The sequence below is a fragment of the Barbatula barbatula genome, assembly GCF_947034865.1.
Source record: "Barbatula barbatula genome assembly, chromosome: 18".
NCBI classification, from domain to species: Eukaryota; Metazoa; Chordata; class Actinopteri; order Cypriniformes; family Nemacheilidae; genus Barbatula; species Barbatula barbatula.
The window spans coordinates 12,450,229-12,469,850 of record NC_136781.1 but is presented as its reverse complement, the minus strand read 5'-3'; the positions used below and the strand labels follow the sequence as shown (position 1 = coordinate 12,469,850).

The following is a 19,622-nucleotide window of genomic DNA, read 5'->3' as shown; positions in this document are numbered from 1 at the left end:
CATTAGTTTTGAGGCTTTTCCCTCGACAGGTCGTACTCTGAAGGATTTACTCAGGATTTGGGTGACGTGTCAGCAAAGGTTGATTGAATTAGTTGAAGGGAGTGATCATATTGTAGAAGGAAATAAAGGGGAAGTTCAAACAATTGTACCGCTGTGGCTGACAAAGCTTCCCACTTAAAAAATGATGTTTTGAGATCTCGTTCAAAGTGTGAATATGTATGACTGATAGGTGAGAGGGAGGTAAAAGAAATACAAAATAAATATTTTTGGAAGAACGCTTGGAAACAAGCAGTTCTTGGCCTCCACTGAGAACCATAGTAGAAACAAAATGTTTTATTTTGAAGAATGTTGGAAAACAAACAGATCTGGGGCACTTTTGATTACCTTTGTTATTTTTCCTACAATGGTAGTCAATGATGCCCAAGAACCGTTTAGTTACAAGCATTCTTCCAAATATCTTTCTCTGTGTTCATCAGAACAATGTATGCAGATTAAATGATGAGAATTATTTATATTTGGATGAACTGTCCCTTTAAGTTGTCCTAATAGAGGCAAAGCTAATATGCCTAAATATATTTTTGGATCTACTATATGAAGAAAATGTCTATAACATGAATAGGATGAATACAACTTTTCTGTTAAATGTAAGATGTCAAATAATATATACAAATTATAACAATATTTAATAAATTAATACATTAATGGGTATAATCTATCTTAAAATGCATATGCTTTGCAAAGGAACTTGCCTAGGTCTTCCACAGATTGAGTAAAACGCTATACCAATAAGAAACTGCATTAGCTCCATTTGCTCAGTTCGAGAATGATTGTGCCAAAAGAAAAAAACAGACTAGCATTGCCGTGAGCTTCCAGGAAAACTTCAACTTGAAACACGTTGTGTCAATTATTCATTTTGATTGATGGCTTGCACAGTCAAATGATTAACTGCATCCTGAATATCTCCAAGGCGTGAGCTGACCGCGAAAACAATAAACCATACAATAACATCAGCTGTAGATTTGTTGTTGTTACTCAAGTCTGTGCACAGCAGCAATAATTTATGATGTCGAGGGCTGTCGTTCTCTCCTCCAACATGTATCCACCCTCTCTCACCTTGAATTCATAACACCGCTTGTTTAATGGTGATTATTTAAGTCGTGCAGCTGAATACGCTTGTGTACACTTTACAAATCTAAAGCCCGAGTGAACGTTCAGAGCGTTTTCCATAAAATGAGCCGCAAGGACAGCTCCGGTAAAGATGTCCTTCGGATCCCTACGAAATGTACAGCTGTTAATTGTGTCGCACGAATGAAATATAAAGCCATTGAGAAGACGTGAGTCACTCTTCAGCTTTCCCATGCTTGTCTAAATCGATACCACTTAACTCAATGGCAGATGTGCCAGGCTTGTTTCTGCAAATTAATTTTCAGTAGAAAGCATTTGTAACGCTGTCTGTCGAGGACGTCGGCCTCAAAGTTCGTCTTCAGCGAACGATTATAGACAGCGCGCAGGGTTGAGTTCAGACACGGTTCGAAGTCAAAAGGAGAAGTTTGAATGAAGTTTCTCAGTTTTAAATAAACCGCATGCTAGTTTTTTGCGACCGAGCGCCCCGAATCCGCTGCCTTTTTGTGTTTCAGCCTTTGCCGTGGTTTGTTTTCATGCAGTTTCATCAGCTTTGCATGTTTTACGCTATGACCTTCTCTTGAATGACCCTGCTCCGCAACAGCCATTAGCTGTGACCACCGTGTTCTCTCAAACAGATGCCAATATCAGCCTCCCAGGCACATAGTAAGAGGAGATAATGGTCCTAACTATCAAAGCTATTTGCCTCTTTGTCTACCAGTCCTACTTTTTTCACATACATTTTAAGAATAATGAATGCTCAACGTCGAACAGTACGTTAACTTCCCTCGCCAAGGACAAAAACATCTAAAACGGAGTGTCTGCGGTTTATCTTTTGAGAAGCGTTTGTCTGCAGTGGCTGTGTAGTGAAGCTGAGTCTTCCCATTGGGCAGTGCTGAGTTACATGCTGTGAGACATTATATTTCTGGGTGAAAATCTAATCTAACTTCAGTTTTTTATTGAATAATTGAGTGATTCATTTTGCTTTAATGTGCTTGCTGGGTATAATTAACAAGATTTTTCTTGAGTTGTTTTGCCTGAACACATTCCCTTAAAGGGATTATTATTCCTCATGAGAGCGAGTCATTCATGTCCTTTGTAGCTTTCAAACTGGCTGTCTATAGAGGAACACGTCGTCTTGCGTTCGGTCTACAGGCTATGAAATGGTCTATCCGTTCCCAGTGGCTTATGCAGATGTTCTCCACCCCGTCTTATTAGAGACCGCGGAGTCCGGAAAAGGATGTTCCCATGAAAATCCACCTGGGCTTTACGACCTCAGCCGTACCATGTCATTTAAATGAAAAGAAGTCACCCCAGACTGTTTGATGATGGGTCGAAGCCCCAAACATGCCATCACAGGACTGAGTTCTTTTTTTTGAAGGGGGCGTCGTCGACCCTGTTAAAGCTTAATGGCAGTCCCCAGACAAGCTTGAAACACGGCTAATGTAGACTGAATTAAATGACTCTGTCTAATTAATTAGCAGAGCGGAGGCTGGTGAGAAACAGCAGTGCCTTCTCATTAGACCGAGTTTGCCAGTCTCCAGAGAGCGCTGGTATGGAGCATTATCCTGCGCGAGCGACATTTCCCAGCAGGCTTTTGGTTGCTGACACGCATCCACTCAACCGCCTGTTGTCAGTGTCGCGAGTGAAGCATTGCAGCATTTCCGCATTGTGTAGGCTTAAAAACATTACAGCGAAGATCTCGAAATAATTAAACACACCCACTTTGAAGTCTGTTTTCTCGCCTCGGGATCAAATCTTGTTTGGTGATTTGTTGTTTGTTGTCGTTCTGACCCAAAACTGTGTGTGGCTGTTAAAGCGTGCATCGCCTGCGGTGAGTGCATCAAACTGCAATTTAGCAAATATTCTGTATTCTTGGTATCTGGGCCAATACCTTATCTGATGACCTTACTTGATCCCTTTTGTGATGTAGTCAGACTTTGAAACTCTTTGACATATAGCACTTCAAGCTTGAGGCATAAGATCATTAAGATAATAAAGATGATTTTGGCTCGGTGTATGCAAAGCTTTTTGGGAACGACAGCGGTGGAGAGATTCCACATGCCCCATAGCTAAGCACTCAGAGCCGACCAGCAATATGGAGAATCGTGGTTTGATTCAGCATAGATGTTGATGTTTGATGTGCTGTTACCTGATATGAATAAATCCTTTCGTGAATTGACTCTTCGCCAGCCTGCCCACTTTTGTTATGTCTGACATCAGCCAAAGCGCTCCCACTGCCCTAAAGAATATTTATTGTAAGATGATAATTTCTTGAAAAAAATGACATGCATTTTCATCCTCAAAAAAAAGGTCTGCAACATGTATTTGAAGTATAAAAAAAAGTGAACATTAATGATTTTGTGCCTACTAACTTTTGTGCATTGGATCTGTAGCTCCCTGCATGCTCTGTATGCGACTGCATCAGGAAAGTTATATTGGAAATTAAGAGCTATTTTATGAGTTTTTAAAGATGAAGAAGTAAAAAGAAAGACGTAATGTTCCTTTACGTGTGTTGATTGTAGGGTTGTTAGGTTCATGATTGATGTGATGCTTCACTCGATAAGTAATAACTACTTGCTCATCCTGTGTGTCATTGATATTGATGGTCTTTAGCATGCTAATGTTGTGCTATCGCTAGTTAGTGTGCTACTGCAAAACTAAATTTGATCTTTTTTATAATAGTTTTGCAAAAGCTTTTTGCTTAATTGAATCAAGTTCATTGACCAAACAATTTAATTCATTCTTGCACATTTAGGACTCTATGATAACCGCAATACAAAAGCACGGATGGCATCATGGAATCCAGGCATATAAATAGAATTTGCTATTTGCGACGACCTGTCAAAATAAAAGTCTGGTTAACTTGAACAAATTACAAACCCACATAAAACAACTGTAATTATTTACTTTAGTAAAATGTGTTGGTAAAATTACTAACAAAATACTAATAACAATTAAATAGATGAAACCAAACAAGTGGTAAGATACAGGTTTATATCAACATACCGTTGTACATTATTTCCTATTTTTACAGATTTTTTCCTTTAGGTTCAGAAACACTATAGTATCTAGGAATTGTTTATTAGTAAAATGCTCTTGTATGCTAAAGTATTTTTTCACGTGGGCAGATATATTACTAATGTATCGTCAAAAACTGACGTTTTCACAGGGCCCTATAGTATCTCCGAGCTCCTCCAATTAGGCAATGACAACGCTCCCTCGATAGTAATCCATGTTCCCCCTAACCTATAGTCTGTCATTTCCTGTCGCTCACTCATTGTCCCCATGGTCATTCCACAATCTCTTTTATCAAGCCTTGGCTTTGTCAATGTGTACTGCAGCACTGCACTTGCTTAGTATGAGTTTTATGCATCTTTCTTTCTTCACCATTCTCTTTTTTTATCTACGCTCTCTGTAGTATCCTCTCGTCTCTCTCTTCCTCCTGCATGGCTGTCTGTCTTTGAAGTCTAGTGTCTGCTTTAATGAGTGCACTTCAGTCTTGTTCTGCCCGAACCGCAACAATCCTGCTGTCCTGAGGCCATTACAGCGTCACTTCTCTCACTCACTCACTTCTTTCTTTACTCTCTCTCTCTCTTTCTCCCTTACTTTCTCAATCTCTCGCCCTCTCTCTCCAATCGGGCTCCCAGGTTCGCACTCCCCCGGCAGTCTTCTGTCCCCTGAGAGGTGATGCTTGGTTTTGATGTATAAATCATCTTCTGACTGTTCAGTCTTTAATTAATGACCCCATCTGTCCTTGCCGGGTCAGTTGGAATGAAAAAAATGTGACACACAAGCGACTGCCTGACGCAACCAGCCCTCGAGTATAGCAAGCTATCCACGCCGAGAATAGGCGGTTTGATATAGACACCCTCGCCTGCTCCGAGGTGCTCGAACTGGCAGACAGAGATATAGAGAGAAGGGCTGGATTCAAGAATTCAAGGGACGATCATACTGCTATGACGTCACAAAGTGGGCCAAGACCAGTAAGGCACTGTGTGTATGTGTGTGTGTGTGTTCATAGGCTTTTCAAGTGAGCCCTGCCAGAGTTTCTGAAGCGGTTATGGAGGCATCAAAGACGAGCGCCGCGGTGAGTCACCGGCTGCCTTTTACAATCTATGTACGGGATGTGTGCAAGACTCCGATTCAGGCCACATTCGGGGGGTACGGGACAGGCAGGTGGACAGGGTCAGGCTACATCACACATGCATGAATAGCCAAACAACACCAAACAAGAGAACATAAAGGCTGTGTTGTCGCTTTTGTATGCCGATGTTGCCATTCCCATCGCTTCTGCTTTTCAGTCCGCCCGGGCTGCTTTTTTGTTTGTGCTCATGCCAATAATATCATCTCAATACCGCGTTTCCATGTCCTTCTTCTTTCGCCCCGCTCCGGGGTCGTCGCTTCGTGCAGCTGGTCATGTAGCATGGCGAGCGCCTCCTGCAATTTATCTTTTAATCTTGTGTTTGTTGCGAAGCATGTGTAACTTTTGAACTAATGATACCGTCGTCCGCCACTCACCACTGTGATGTCACAGCTCCAGTGATGGTCAACTCCGTAACTCTGTAGTTTTTCATGTTTTCCTTTATAATCCGAGCTAAACATTCAGTCTTCGAATGGCGCAAACTAGCCGGTTCTGTCCACAAAGTCATATTAAAATGGTTTTTGTGTAAACCTGTTTCTGAGTGTACACTAGCGCTCGTGATGTAGGACACCCTTCCCCCCAGCGTGAAAGTCTCGGCCCAGCGCGCACAGTTTTCTCTTTAGTGACGATTAGTGGTCGTGATGTGGAACTAATTTGCTGTTAGTTGCTTGTTTTGAATCTAATCCGTCTTTGTGGGATCTCTGTGGACTCATTTATCCATGCAAACATACACATTACCATTCACACTGTTTTTACTTGATTCATGTTCAAGGGAATCATGTGCAGTGACAAAAGAGCATCTGCTTCTCACAGAAATAACAGATACATCAAAGCAGGCGTATTATGGGATGCAGTTTTTCCTTTAAATGCCAGTTTTGTTTAAATTACTGCGTTTGTTGAATTTGTTGAACTTAAAAACCTTCAGTCATTATTATTTCTGTCATTGTTATTCCAAAACCATATAATGTTATTTTGTTGGTTTGTTACCATCTTGCTAACTTATTACTTTTATGACATTTATAGCGCAACAGTCCCTGTAATTGTAGAGAACGATTCTCCAAAATGTCTCTTGTCTGTTTCATAGAAAAATAACAGCGCATGTTGTTTTGAACAACATAAGGGTGAATAAAATTTTGGGCAACATATTCCATTAACTTCCATTGTAATTATGGCATATCTTGACAAGATGAATAGAAAAACATTGTCTGTGAGTGTGTCAGCGAGATCGAGTGATTCATTTTCTCTAAATGTCATGTATGTTTCTTTCCAACAGCAAACCCTGGAGAATAACTTGACAAATCTGGTGAAGAGGAACAGTGAGCTAGAAAACCAGATGGCCAAACTCATCCAGATTTGCCAACAGGTGGAGGTGAGTACAGCCAAATTCCTCACTTCTTCATTTAACATTTTTATTGTCATTTCTCCTTTCATCATGCTACCTCAAAACATGATCTCATTGTGATCCTGTAATAATGTATACTGGTCTCACTCCTGCAGATGTGTTTTTGGTCATTGTACAAACAAATTATTTTACTTGCAAATGTATATATTCAAGAGATTTGATATTAAACAGATGTAAGCAACAAATGCTTTCCAGAATATTCAGGATATGTTGTGTTTTGATTGTTGGAAATATGTTGGATATGCGGTGCAGCGATTTGATTGCAAATTGATGTTTTAATGTGATTGCGCGTATCACTCGTGTTCAGTGTAAATTGTGATTATTGAAGTCACATGAGCAGCTTTTGATTATTGTTTTGCATTTGCACTTACATTTTATTTACCATTCAGCTGTTAAAGACACTAAAAGTGCCTTTAGTGGTATTTGTATCAGGTTAAAGTCTTCCTTTTGAGTAAAATACATTGGTACTTTGCCTTCTCAACTCTGTTCACTCACTGTTAATAAGCTCATGAGGTAGGAGAATGAGTCTTGAATAGGCTTCATATATGAGTCATGAAGTGTAACTGTAAACTCTGGAGTTCCTGCTGTTTGGTTTACTAGAGATCTGGGCACTTGGTTGCATAAGAGGAAAATTGTCCTTAACACAGGCTGTAAAGCTGATGGGTGCCATTTTTACAATGCGTTCTACCTATTCATATGTGGAAATAAATATATTGTGCGTGAGCCATTTGTAGCTTTTCTAAAACATAGCTTTTTACATATCAAAGACTGACACAGTTGTTAATGTAGATTTTTGGTATTTCATTGTTTATTTGAAGAGTTTGGTTCCAAAATGAGATAAGTAGTTGGTTTGTTTTGATTTAAGCCTAAATTAAAAATACAGCTAATTTACGCAATAAAGCACAATAACAACATGATAACATGATAAAAAACTTTTTTTTGAATAATGTTAATCTCATTTTGGAACCAAACTCTTAATTTATTGTTTTTGCTAGTTAGCTGATTGGTTGGTTATCTTAATACTATTTGTTCATTTATTTAGTTGGTTATTCAGTTATTTAAGTTTATTACTTAGTTAGTTAGCTTGTTTTTCAACCTGGCTCCTTTTATAAGACATGCTTTTATATTTGCAACCATTTACATTAGTGGTTGGTTGGTGTGTCAGTCTGTAAGTTATTAATTTGCTTGGTTATTTAGTTATGTGTTTAGTTAGTCTGTTGCCTTGGCATTATAAGGGTCTATCTGCCTTCTGAGCAGTTTTGTGATATTGAGCTTTACAGTTTTTGCATTCCATTTGACTTTTTTAGTAAATACTATTTGTTTTCAATGTACACAATCTGAAGAACGAAATGGCACACAATGTAAATAAATCACAGAATAAGAATATGTGAATAACCAAGTAGAACCTTAAAATTCCAATGTGACGGGTTAAATAATTAAAATTATATGTTTTTCAGACACAGTTGTACAGTATATGTTTATTTCTTTGTATTTGTAATTGAATATTGTTTTTTCTAATTAGGTGATAAATTGGTTAGTAGGATACTAAGGATTTACCTAGTCGAATCAGAATTGGTTAGAGAGTCGGACTCGTGACCAGAAGGTTGCCGGTTTGATACTCAGGGCCGGCGGGGAACGACCGAGATGCCCTTGAGGAAGGCATCTTACCCTTACTTGCTCCCCAGGTGCTGCAGTGATAGCTGCCCATGGCTACAACTCAATTTTGGATCAACAAGTCTAAAAATATCAAATTAATAACTGCAGAAAGGATTTGCATTTCACATGTTGGCAAAACAAAGTAATTTTTCGGCTAAATCGGCCTGTGCGAACAAGCTCGATACGCCGATCATACAAGGACTGCGCGACACTGATGCACCGAAAACAAGAAAACATTTATTAACAGAATTAAATTTGACCAGAATATAACTTTCAAATAAATAAAAGGATATGAAAAACGAAAGAAGTTGTCACAAGGTGCATATAAAATGCAAGACAACATTTATTCAAAACACAGGCCACAAAATAAAAAGTGAAATGAAAAAACCCTGAGGGATTAATAAATACAATTTAAATAATGAAAGTATATTCAGAATTGTCAACTTTGTCTATATAACTGTAAAGACAACAATAAACATTAATCTGGAGGTTTTTTTAGATACATCTTTCACTCTGTCTGTGTCCGTTTGAGCCTCTTCAAACCAGCTTGTTAATGTTGGCCGGCAAAAGTGCGCTCCTGGTTTTACTGATTATACATCCAGCCTTGGAGAAAATGTGTTCTCTTTTCCTCTTCTCAGACACTGGCGGTCTCAACTCGCTTTTTTTGGTAGTCTGGTTGCGCTGCGCCTTTAACGTTACTTCTAGATGAGCTGTAATCATTTTGATTCTACTGGTGGATCTAAACAGACGAATATATCTTATAAGTCCCAATATTGTATGCTATTTGTATATTAGCCATTATATAAATAAAAGAGCGGTCAGTCTTCTAGTCTTTCCCCGGAATCTTATTTTGAAACTTCCTCGTTTTAAGTGGAAGGCAATGTTTGTAGTTGTTGACTACAACTTGCATCTTTAAGTTTTTTCGGATTTGCTTTAACCATTTCAAAGTGCATCCACACTTTAGATTTATATTTATTCAAAGCTTTCTTTTCATTTATCATAATAGGCTATTCACTTATTGGGGGGAAATCGTTAGGTCTAACTTATCTATGTGACATCAGACATTGCGCAACTCATATAACCAAAATGGCATGATCCTCATTTGGTAACATATCTGCGAATATTTGACTGTGAGATTTCTTTAGTCGAATCAGACTCCTTTGATCGAATCGTCGACTATTTGGGGTCACCCCTAAATTATACTATTTATTTGCTTAATTACTTGTTTGGTTGGTCAATCATTTTTTATTTTGTTATTCAGTTATTTGAGTTAGTAACTTTCTTTGTTCATTTTTTTACCTGGCTCCCTTTATAAGACATGCTTATATATTTGTGGTTGGTTGGTTGGTTGGTCGGTCGGTCAGTTATTTATTTAGTTGGTTGATTGATGGTCAGTCCATTTTTTTATTTGTTTGGTTGGTTATGTAGTTATTTATTTAGCTGAGTTTAGTTTATAAATTTGCAGCAATGCACACTGCAGTCCTTTAGGTGTTGGTTATCTGCGGGTCATATTTGTGCAGGAGACATTAGCACACACATCTTTAGCAGTGCTTTTGACAGATCATTAGCACCCTTTGTCTTTAAACTACAGCTGATTAAACCCAAGACAAACAAAACAGCAGGGATATATTTAGCCGTTTATGTGGTGTCACCTTGAAGCATTAGCTAAGCTTGTTGCCCGGCCTCCAAAATGACTCAAGACCAGAAGTAAGACATCAGACACAGGGGAAATCCAAATGCAAACGTTCTCTCTAATGACTCTGTCAGGACGGTTGACCTTGATATTCCTGAAAAGAAAGCAGGTGACAGGGCATTGTTACTTCATTAGCTGAATCAGACTCATCCAACCCCAGGGGGACTGAATGCGCATGTAACTAATCTCAGCTGAACCTCACATTAAAAGATCTGTGCATCCCAGCCACCCGCTTTCAGCACACAGTGAATAGAGCTGAGAGCTAGCCGGGTGAGATGTGGAGAATTCCATGGACATTTTAAAAACACAAGTGATGAAAATGGTTAAATCAATCAAAAGATAAAATATGAACTGTGTACCCTTGTGGTTTGCAGACATATTCACCCAAAGAGCGTAAGTTATTCAGGACTTTAAATAAAACCGGCTGTAAGAACATGTTTGTTGAATGACTTCTATTAAAAATCAAGATCAAGTCTTTTATGTTTATTTAAATAGGGGCTATAAATTATTGAGAGTAAAACTAGGCATGATACTGGAACGTCACGTAGACTTCATGGATACTATATACAATATCTTGAGGTATGAATTTGTGCGAATGAGTGTTTGACACAGAAGTCCTCAGAGCTAATGGTCTATAATATAATTAGACTTTCTAGTACTGTATTAAAGCAAATCACAATAAAGCAAGACTTTAGCCTCAAGCTTCGCTCTTCATTCTTGTATACATGATGATGCTCAGCAGACAACATCTGTGGCGCAAAAGTTTTTAATTTTCTCTCCAGAAAATACAAATTTGTCCACCTTATTCTCTCTCCACCATAGTACCATACTGTAGATGGATATTAACCTTCAATGTCAAACATATTGAAAGCGTGCATCATCTGGACAGAATTACATTAGTTTTAAAGATCAAATTTGTGCGAACACATCTGATAGACATCACAGTCATACACATAATAAATCATAGTCCTTGCACAACATCTGCTAAGCGTCAACAGAAAGAATTTTACTGATGACTTACAAATGAGCAAAACTTTGCACATAAAAACGCACACGTCGAATAAACATACAGGTACTGTCAGTAAAAACAGTGATGTTTACATTACAAGGGCGTTATACAAAATATAGTGTCTAGTACCAGTTCCTTTGGATTCCATTAAACAAGAGTGAAAGTGATGGATGTTTTATGAGAGTGCTGTTCGGTGTATGAATGACTCTTGAGTGTTGCTGTCAGGGGAGCGCAGGTGTCTGGAGAACATTTCCGCTCTTACACACGGGGATATACATTGACCTACCTTTCATCTGCTTCCATATTCCGAGCAGCCCCTCTCCCTTCGCTCGCACCGCTGCGCTATATTAGCCCCACGGTGCAAAGGGCGGCTTTGTTTGTTGCTGTTCCGCCGATTGGACACGAGTGCGTCAGTGCGTTGAGAGTCGCCACGCTGTGATGCATATGACTCTCTCTCATCCATTTTTAACAGGGCCACTCGCGCTCAGTGCCGACGAGGCGGACCCCAGAGGAGCCCCTCAAACAGCCGTGCACTTAGAGCACTTAGATCCACCCCATCTGTCAACATACAGGAAGGATACAAAATAATCAGAGCTGCCGCAAAAACAGACCTCGAAACACACCTACTGTCTGCTCAGCGTACGCTTAAGAGTGTTCGTGGGCTCAGCCAATGGACTTCATTAATAACTCTGTTTATAGCAGGCAGTCTTTGGATTAGCAGAGTAAAGATGTGGCGATTTGGAAGGTCATGAATTGATTTGTCTTGTCAATAATGAGGACGTATTGAGGTAATGGACTGCTGTGTTGCCTGCAGTCTTTTTATAGGCTTAATGACTTGTTAACATTGGTGCAGCAATTCCTCAGGCCCAGCACCGTATGGCAGATTATTTTTGTCTGCAGCACCTCCTAAACCAATTATGTTGTCGGTTTAGGGTATATTGGGGCTGTTACTAAATTGAATAATTTCTTTTCCAGGGCACATTATTGGGCATTTTTGGTGAATCACTAGTTTTGTTATAGTGCTGTCAATCGATTAAAAAAAGAATCTGATTAATCTGTATGCATTTATCGCATATTTAATGTTTTTAAATATACTTTTACTTTTCTAATAATTTCACATTTTATCTCCAAATGAATGCAGAGACAACAGATTTATTTAACAACATCAATTAATGAAAGGCAACATTCTGATATTAATACTGCAACTGATGTCGCCATTAAATTGATTGTTTTTTCTTTATTTTAACATTATTATAGCCACCTAACATTGAAGTACAGTATAATTGAGAGCTATCGTGTCTAACAGGTAGTACATATACAGAAATTGAATTATGTTCTCAAACACTTTCAACGTCTTCAATGCTAAATTCTAAATTAAATACAGAATTAAAGCTACAAAACTTTGATTAACATCAATGACATGCAGGAGTCACAGCAGCAGAGTCTACACAGATTTTACACCCTCTCCCAATTTCACAACTCCTTGCATTCATTTAGGATTTTATTTAACAAGTTGAAATCTGTGTTTACAAAAATTCTAGACAAAACAGCCTTTCTGACATAATCTTGTGTGGTTTTGTTCATCAAGCACGAAGCAGAATTTAATACTGATGCGCCGCCTGACAGGAGATTCACTGACGCAGCCTTTGGACACCAGACAGGAGCGCTGCCGTGTTGCGTAGTGCCGCATTCCACAGCTAGAAGCTGTCTATATATACTGAACGCATCAAAGCAGTTTCAAATCGCGCTTTAATGGTTTTAAGGCCTTTACATGAATACGAGTGTGATAATATATTGTAATACTAGACAAAGGATGACAAAATATATGGATGCGCTAACTGCAGTAAATATTTTTACGCGTTAATCTGAAAGAAAAGTCGTATGCGTAAATGTTGACATGCATCTTTGTCCTGTAATGATGTAATGTTAGGATAATTTTAATTCTAGGTGACCTGCGCTCTGTGCTAAAGGGTAAAATGGTGATAGCCCCAGAAATAATGTGAACTATTCCTTTAATGCCAAAAATGTCTGAGCATAAGTACTTCTAAGGCAGGGCCTAAAATGGTACAGTACATATCAGGCAGAAATGATGATTTTGGACCCCTGCAGGACCCCAATCTCCAATGACCCTCAGATGTGAGTAAGCTCTTCTGAAGTGTCCAATAAACATTAGTGCAGTCCACAGCTGTCTGAATGTATATATGAAGACGTAGTGCCACGTGTTAAATGTGTCAGCATGAATCTGCCAAAGCACAGTCGGCCCTCAGGGTCTCAGCTGACTTACAGCAGGCAGGTGAGGTGCTGGAGATGCAGAAGAGAGGACAAAACGTTGTACCTCACAGAAAAGTGATTTGAGAGTCTCAGGAGAAGCTACTGAGACGTGTTTGTGTTAAGAGGTCTGATAAGAAACACACATCACCAGCATGACAGTCTGTCACTGCACTCAGCTAGCGCTCTCTGATGATGCTATACAGGGGTGTGTTTCTTAAAAGCACCGTTAGCAGACTATGGTCGCAAGTTACGTTGTTCCAGCATAGTTCAACGATTTAAGTGTTTTCCAATACCATCGTTGCAACGATCAATCGCAAGCAGCATCGCAAAGTTGCGTGGTTGGAGGTCTAGAGCTGTGGTAAAAAGCATAGTTCCTTATACTGTAATTATCACATGTGGATGTGCACGACATCAAGCTTTTGGTCCAATTAAGCAAGCAACATATAGTGCATTACAAATCCATCATTCTAAATATATACAAAAACTTTTAGTTTGTCAAGAAAATAAAAGCACTGTTTGTTGTGTGCACTTATAAATATCAGGAAATAAAACAAAAATAGTATAAAGAAAGTTGTCCTTAAATGCAATGTATGTTATTTACAGAAAAAAATTGTCTTGAATTTTTAGCTAAACGTATTTAATAGTAGACGTCATTACTCCACCACCTGTGTGGTGTCATCAACTAGCCGACCCAACTTGGATCAAACGATACAGTCGTAACTGCATTGTTAATTTCCCCAACGATGCATGGTGCTATTTCTGATTCTGTGTTTTATGCTCTCGATAAAACGCTGACACAAAGGTTATTTTAGTTTACTAAAATAAAAAAGGTTTTGTTTATTGAAATCGAATCATATATTGGCCTAAGAAATGTTGAAAAACTTTGTTATCCTTATATAGCAACCAAAAAAACATATATAATAAAATGACAAAAGCATAAAACTAAATGGCTAAAAAGTTAACTAAAATAAACGTAAAACCAAAGATATGAAACTAAAATCAAATTTAAATATAAGTAAAACTAAAAACAAAACAATAATAACAACTGTGTTTGTTTACGGAAGTGTTTGTGTATACAGTATACTAACAATTTTTCTTTAAACATTTGTTTTATTGTGATGCAAATGTTGGTGTGTGTGCAGGTTTGGCTATACTTTCTAAAAAATATTTAAAAAACAATTTGCAAGGACATGAATTTCAGATGTATTTATTGATATTTTTCATGGTATCTTTCATTTTTACTCAAGAAACAAAAAAGAAAAGTATAGTTTACCCGGTTCAAGTTTAGCATTTACTGTAGTTATAGTAGGAAATGCATTGTGTCTATGCGAGGTCCTTACTAATCCATCTTCTGTTGGTATGTATGTGTGTGCGTACGTTTTTAACAGCTTAAGTGAATCTGACTTGAATAATAAGCTTTGTACAGGGATCGGCCATTACAGTGATAAAGCAGTTTGCAATCCTATCCTTTGATGGGATATCACATCCTTGTGTAATTACAGAGATGATCTGGGAATCGAATTGAAGACAGTATTGAAGAACAGGCTGTAATTTCACCAGCAGTCCCGCTCTGTAATGACACGGTCCACCTCGCTCCAGTCAGAATATCCCATCATTCTCACTGACTTCACATGACCTGAAACAGAGAGACCAGAGAAACTTAGTCCAGCGGTCTGATGAAGTATTGTGTGTCTTTATGAAACTTTCTCTCTGCTCTTATCTTCAGGTGAACACAGCCATGCATGAAGCCAAGCTGGTGGAGGAGTGTGATGAATTGGTAGATATAATTCGCCAGAGGAAACAGGTCATTGCTGTCAAGATTAAAGAATCCAAGGTACAGTCTCTTTCCATTTACAGTCTTGCGAATTTAATTCATACGCATATCGTCTAATATGTTTAAACACACTAGGGTCATATTGAGTTCAACTTGTCAGCTTATTTTGAACTAGCTGTTTAAAGGGACAGTACCCCCAAAAATACAATGTTCTGCCATGATGTAGCCTACTCACTCTCATTTCAAAGATGCTTTGCTTTATTATATTTTTAAACATAAACAGAGAAATGTTGAAACTTCTACGCTTCTATTTTATTGAACAGCAAAATTATATATTTACTTGAGACTGTAATGTAAAGTAAATACAAACCATATAAAAAAAACATAAAGTTTCCATTGCTTTCATAGTAGGCCTGTATAAAGGAACTTGGGTTCCATAGAGGAAACAAAACCATATAAGTTTGAAACAACACAAGGCTGTGTAAATGATGAAAGAATATTCATTTTGTGGTGAACTTTCATACACTTTCAGAACACACAGCAAAGGAAGATATTTTTTGATGTTTTTGAAAGGAGCTCAGACTTTTGTTTACTTTCAGAAACCTATTTGAATTTGATTCTTGACGAAATGTCACATCGGGGCACAAACATGGATCTGGCATTTCTAACACATCTTTCAGAACATTTCACTACCCCGTTACAACCGGAAAGGGGCTGTCAGGGAATGCCACAGGGTCTTTCAGACCGCTCTTTATGTGGACAGATTGACTTTGTGTCATCTGATCATGAGATGGGGGCACAAAACGAAAATGTGTTTTTTCTCTTTTTAAAGAAACAGTGAAAACAGTTATTGGCCACCATTGTCAACCGTAGTGGGAAAAACTACGTGCTTTGTTGTTGAGTACACAAGAAGAATTTTGGGCACGTTTGACTTCCATTGTATTCAATGGGGTCCAAGAACTGTTTGGCTTAGGGATGCTCCGATCCACCTTTTTTGCTTCCGATACCGATTCCGATACCTGAGATTCAGTATCGGCCGATACCGAGTACCGATCCGATACTAAGGTAAAAATTTTAAATTGCACAATTACTTAATAAACTATGTGCATTGCTGTGCAAGACATCAGGCTCGACTTAACATAAATTTCCTGACCCTGTAAAACAAAATAACAAACTAATGATTCACAAATTTAGTAAATAGTTTATTAAACCAGCACCGGTGCAAAACAAATGAAAAATAAAACAAAAGTGTTCACTATCTTTGGACAAAAGACATTCAAAATTAAAGTGCAAATTAAGCAGCTGAATATAACAACAGCTTCACTAGCTTGATAAACGGGTATAAATAAATGGAAACAAAATCTCTTAATAATTTTTAAGAAAGTGCAAAAATAATAAAAAAATCAATTCGCAAAAAAAAGCTGCTGAAATTGAGCAAAAAAGTAATAGCTTTACTGCTTTAGATATTCAAAATAACATGAATCAGATCTTTTTAATGCTTTAGTGACTAAAGCAAAGTCCACTTAACTAAACTAAAGTTTAGTGAAAATAAAATTTAACATCCAACACAGAAACAGATGAATAAAACACTAGCTTCCCTAGCTGAGTAAAACTGCACATGTTTGTTGCATTTAACGTGGCATTTTGTGGCACAAAATTCTCATCCAACCAGTGTGTGGTTAAACTTAAAAGCGACACGGTGGACACGTCGCAGCTCCAGATATCTGTTGTAAAACTCACCGCATTGACATCTTTAATTTTTTCTGATATGTGTTTGCAGACTTTTCGGTACAGTTCAAGGTAGAGTTAAATATTTACGCTTCGGCGTGTCGTACTGCGGCTCCAGGTGGTTTATAAGGAGTCTGAAGCCATTATTCGCAACGACGGACAGCGGTTGCCCATCCATAACAATGAAAGCGGTGGAACTTATTGGCGTAGCTGTTGTAAAATAACTCCAAATGACAGATATTTTGGCTCGCTCCATGCTGTTTGCTGCTATATGTTCACTTGTTCACGTGCACTACGTACAGAGCACGTTGCTAGCGTATGATGTCGCACGTTGCTAGCGTATGATGTCGCACGTTGCTAGCGTATGATGTCACACGTTGCTAGCGTATGATGTCGCACGTTGCGCAATGCGCAGCCGCCCACGAGAGAGTTTAAGCGCCGGTGTCTCCATGAACTTTTACATCGTCTAGCACAAATTTTATGTCAGATCGGGTATCGGTGACAAATTGCACCGATACCCGATCTAGAATTTTATTACGTATCGACGCCGATACCCGATACGAATATCGGATCGGAGCATCCCTAGTTTGGCTACAACCATTCTTCCAAATATCTTCCTTTGTGTTTATCAGATCAAAGACATTTGTGCAGATTTGGAACAACTCGAGGGTGAGTAAATGATAACAGAATTTTTTATTTTATTTGGGCGATCTGTTTCTTTAATCCCTTATGGGCCATTTTAAGGTCAAGGCTTGTGCAGGTAGAATGCGTCCGTGAGACATAAAATAAGACTTTAGAGATCCTATTAGTGAGTCTGATATGTGATAGCCATCAAGCAGATTGTAAGGAGCAGAGACAACACTTGAATTAGGATGTTGAAATCACCACAGAAGGAAGGATCAGCTTGACTGCCTGGAGTGGGTCCTGGCCATGTGGCTTTACTTAACAAGCTTCCCCTTGTGTAACAGGAGCAGGGTCTTGATAATCTTCAGCAGCAAAAACATAAACATCACAGCGGTTCTCTATATAACAGGGTCCCCCTCTGGGATAGGATGTGTCTGCTGCACTCAGGACTATATAAGTCATGCTTAAAACAGCTCGGATATGTCGTGATCGCCATTGCCAGAACCAAACCAACAATAAATGTCCGCTTACCAACTATAGAATGTTAAGTTGTCTTTAATGTAAAGAAAATCTACATTTTTAGTTTTACTTTTTGCTTTTACCCTAGTGTGAAAGTAACAACTCAAAATGTCAAGTGTGCTACAATTAAGGTTGTATTTAACCCTTAAAGTGCTAATTCACCCAAAGATGAAAATTCTGTCATCATTAAACTTCTTGTCATTTCAAACCTGTTTGACTTTCTTTGTTCTGCAGGACACAAAAGAAGATATTTTGAAGAATGTTGGTAACCAAACAACGGCGGTACCCATTCACTTCTATTGTATGGACACAAAACCTATTGCAAGTCAATGGGTAACGCCGTTGTTCGGTTACCAACATTTTTCAATGGCTTTTAAATCCAATCAGATCGTACAACCAGACTTGTCCATTTTATAAGCATTATGACCTCATCACAATATTAAAAGTTAACATTTTATAGTCCATTTCACCTCTATGCAGTGAGCACATGTCGAGTTTTGGCAAGTTTGACAGTGAACAGGCAGCACACAGGCACTTTATCTAGACAGCCTGAACTCACACTTCTTGTCAAGTGTGGATCTAAGCTGCAGGATAGTTCTGCTGTTTTGGGGTAATGTGATGTGAGAGACCTAGACAAATGCACTAATCTCCATCAGAGCTGTCTGTTCGAGAGCTTCACTGGTTCTAGCTCACACGAACAGCGCGAGTTGACATGCGGAGGCTGTAACATGAGATTATGTCTTCTGCCCTTTTGCACATATCAGTAATGCTGCTTTTGTCTCCAGCTTTAAGGAGGCTTTTTGGGATCATAAACCCAGATGCAAAATATATGTAAGATTTGATCTGAGGCTCTGGATGTTTGGACGGTTTGTTTAGTTTTCCAATGCGGCTCTGTTTTTAATGCCTCCCCGAAATTGCTAAACTTTTGTCAGAAAAACATTTGATTAAAGAAAATCATCATGTGGGGATTTGTTTAAATCGTTGAGGATTTCTTTAAGAAATGTGGTCAGATGTGGATTTGATCTAATGCAGTGTACGCCGTTACCAGGCCACTTCTTTGACTCTGTGTTTTCTGAGTTATCGAAGGCATCTTATGATTCATTCCTGTCAGATATGTCATTCTGATGAATAACATTTTATATACAGTTAAGATCCAGATTACATTTTTTACAGATTTAATGATGAAGTATAACTTCAGTTACTTCCTGTCAAAAGACTGAAATCATGCACATGGATAGTAGACTTATATTAAAGCAGCTGGATGTTATATAACATATGAGTTAAAAACAAAAGAAAACAAAAAACTGTTCTTATTAAATGTATATTTCTGACTCGGAATTCTAATTGTTATGCTTGTTATTTTTTGGGCCAGATTGTCTCAGCCCCCGCACGGTTTTGCGCTAACAAGAGGTGGGTCAGAAACAGAAAACATCCTTAAAAAGCCAAAGACACAGACTCGCATGTTTTAAGAGAACAATGAGATTCCCTAAACATTCGAAGCTATTCCAGTGTTAAGCAAATGAGATTCTTGTTTCAGCAGCCTGCCTTTCGGCCAGTTTGTTGTTAACATCGCATCTCGTGTAATTCCGGGCACAATGTTTTTCACAGATATGCGGTGGAGCATGAAATATGCAGCGGATGTACCATTGCGACAACCTCATTATCAACAGCATATTCTAA

The 19,622-nt window shown here is 38.5% G+C and overlaps 1 protein-coding gene across 6 annotated transcripts in view; it reads left to right on the top strand.

Annotated features, from left to right (window-relative positions):
• The window catches only part of mid2 (midline 2), a 110,821-nt gene that overhangs the window by 69,994 nt on the left and 21,205 nt on the right, over positions 1-19,622 (top strand). For 3 of the 6 annotated variants that reach the window (XM_079479646.1, XM_079479648.1, XM_079479649.1), the window contains exons 3-5: positions 5,147-5,212; positions 6,540-6,635; positions 15,024-15,131. In XM_079479646.1, coding sequence (XP_079335772.1) covers positions 5,147-5,212; positions 6,540-6,635; positions 15,024-15,131 — 270 coding nt within the window. The remainder of the gene's footprint in view (positions 1-5,146; positions 5,213-6,539; positions 6,636-15,023; positions 15,132-19,622) is intronic. The other 3 variants (XM_079479647.1, XM_079479650.1, XM_079479651.1) reach the window with 1 other exon arrangement.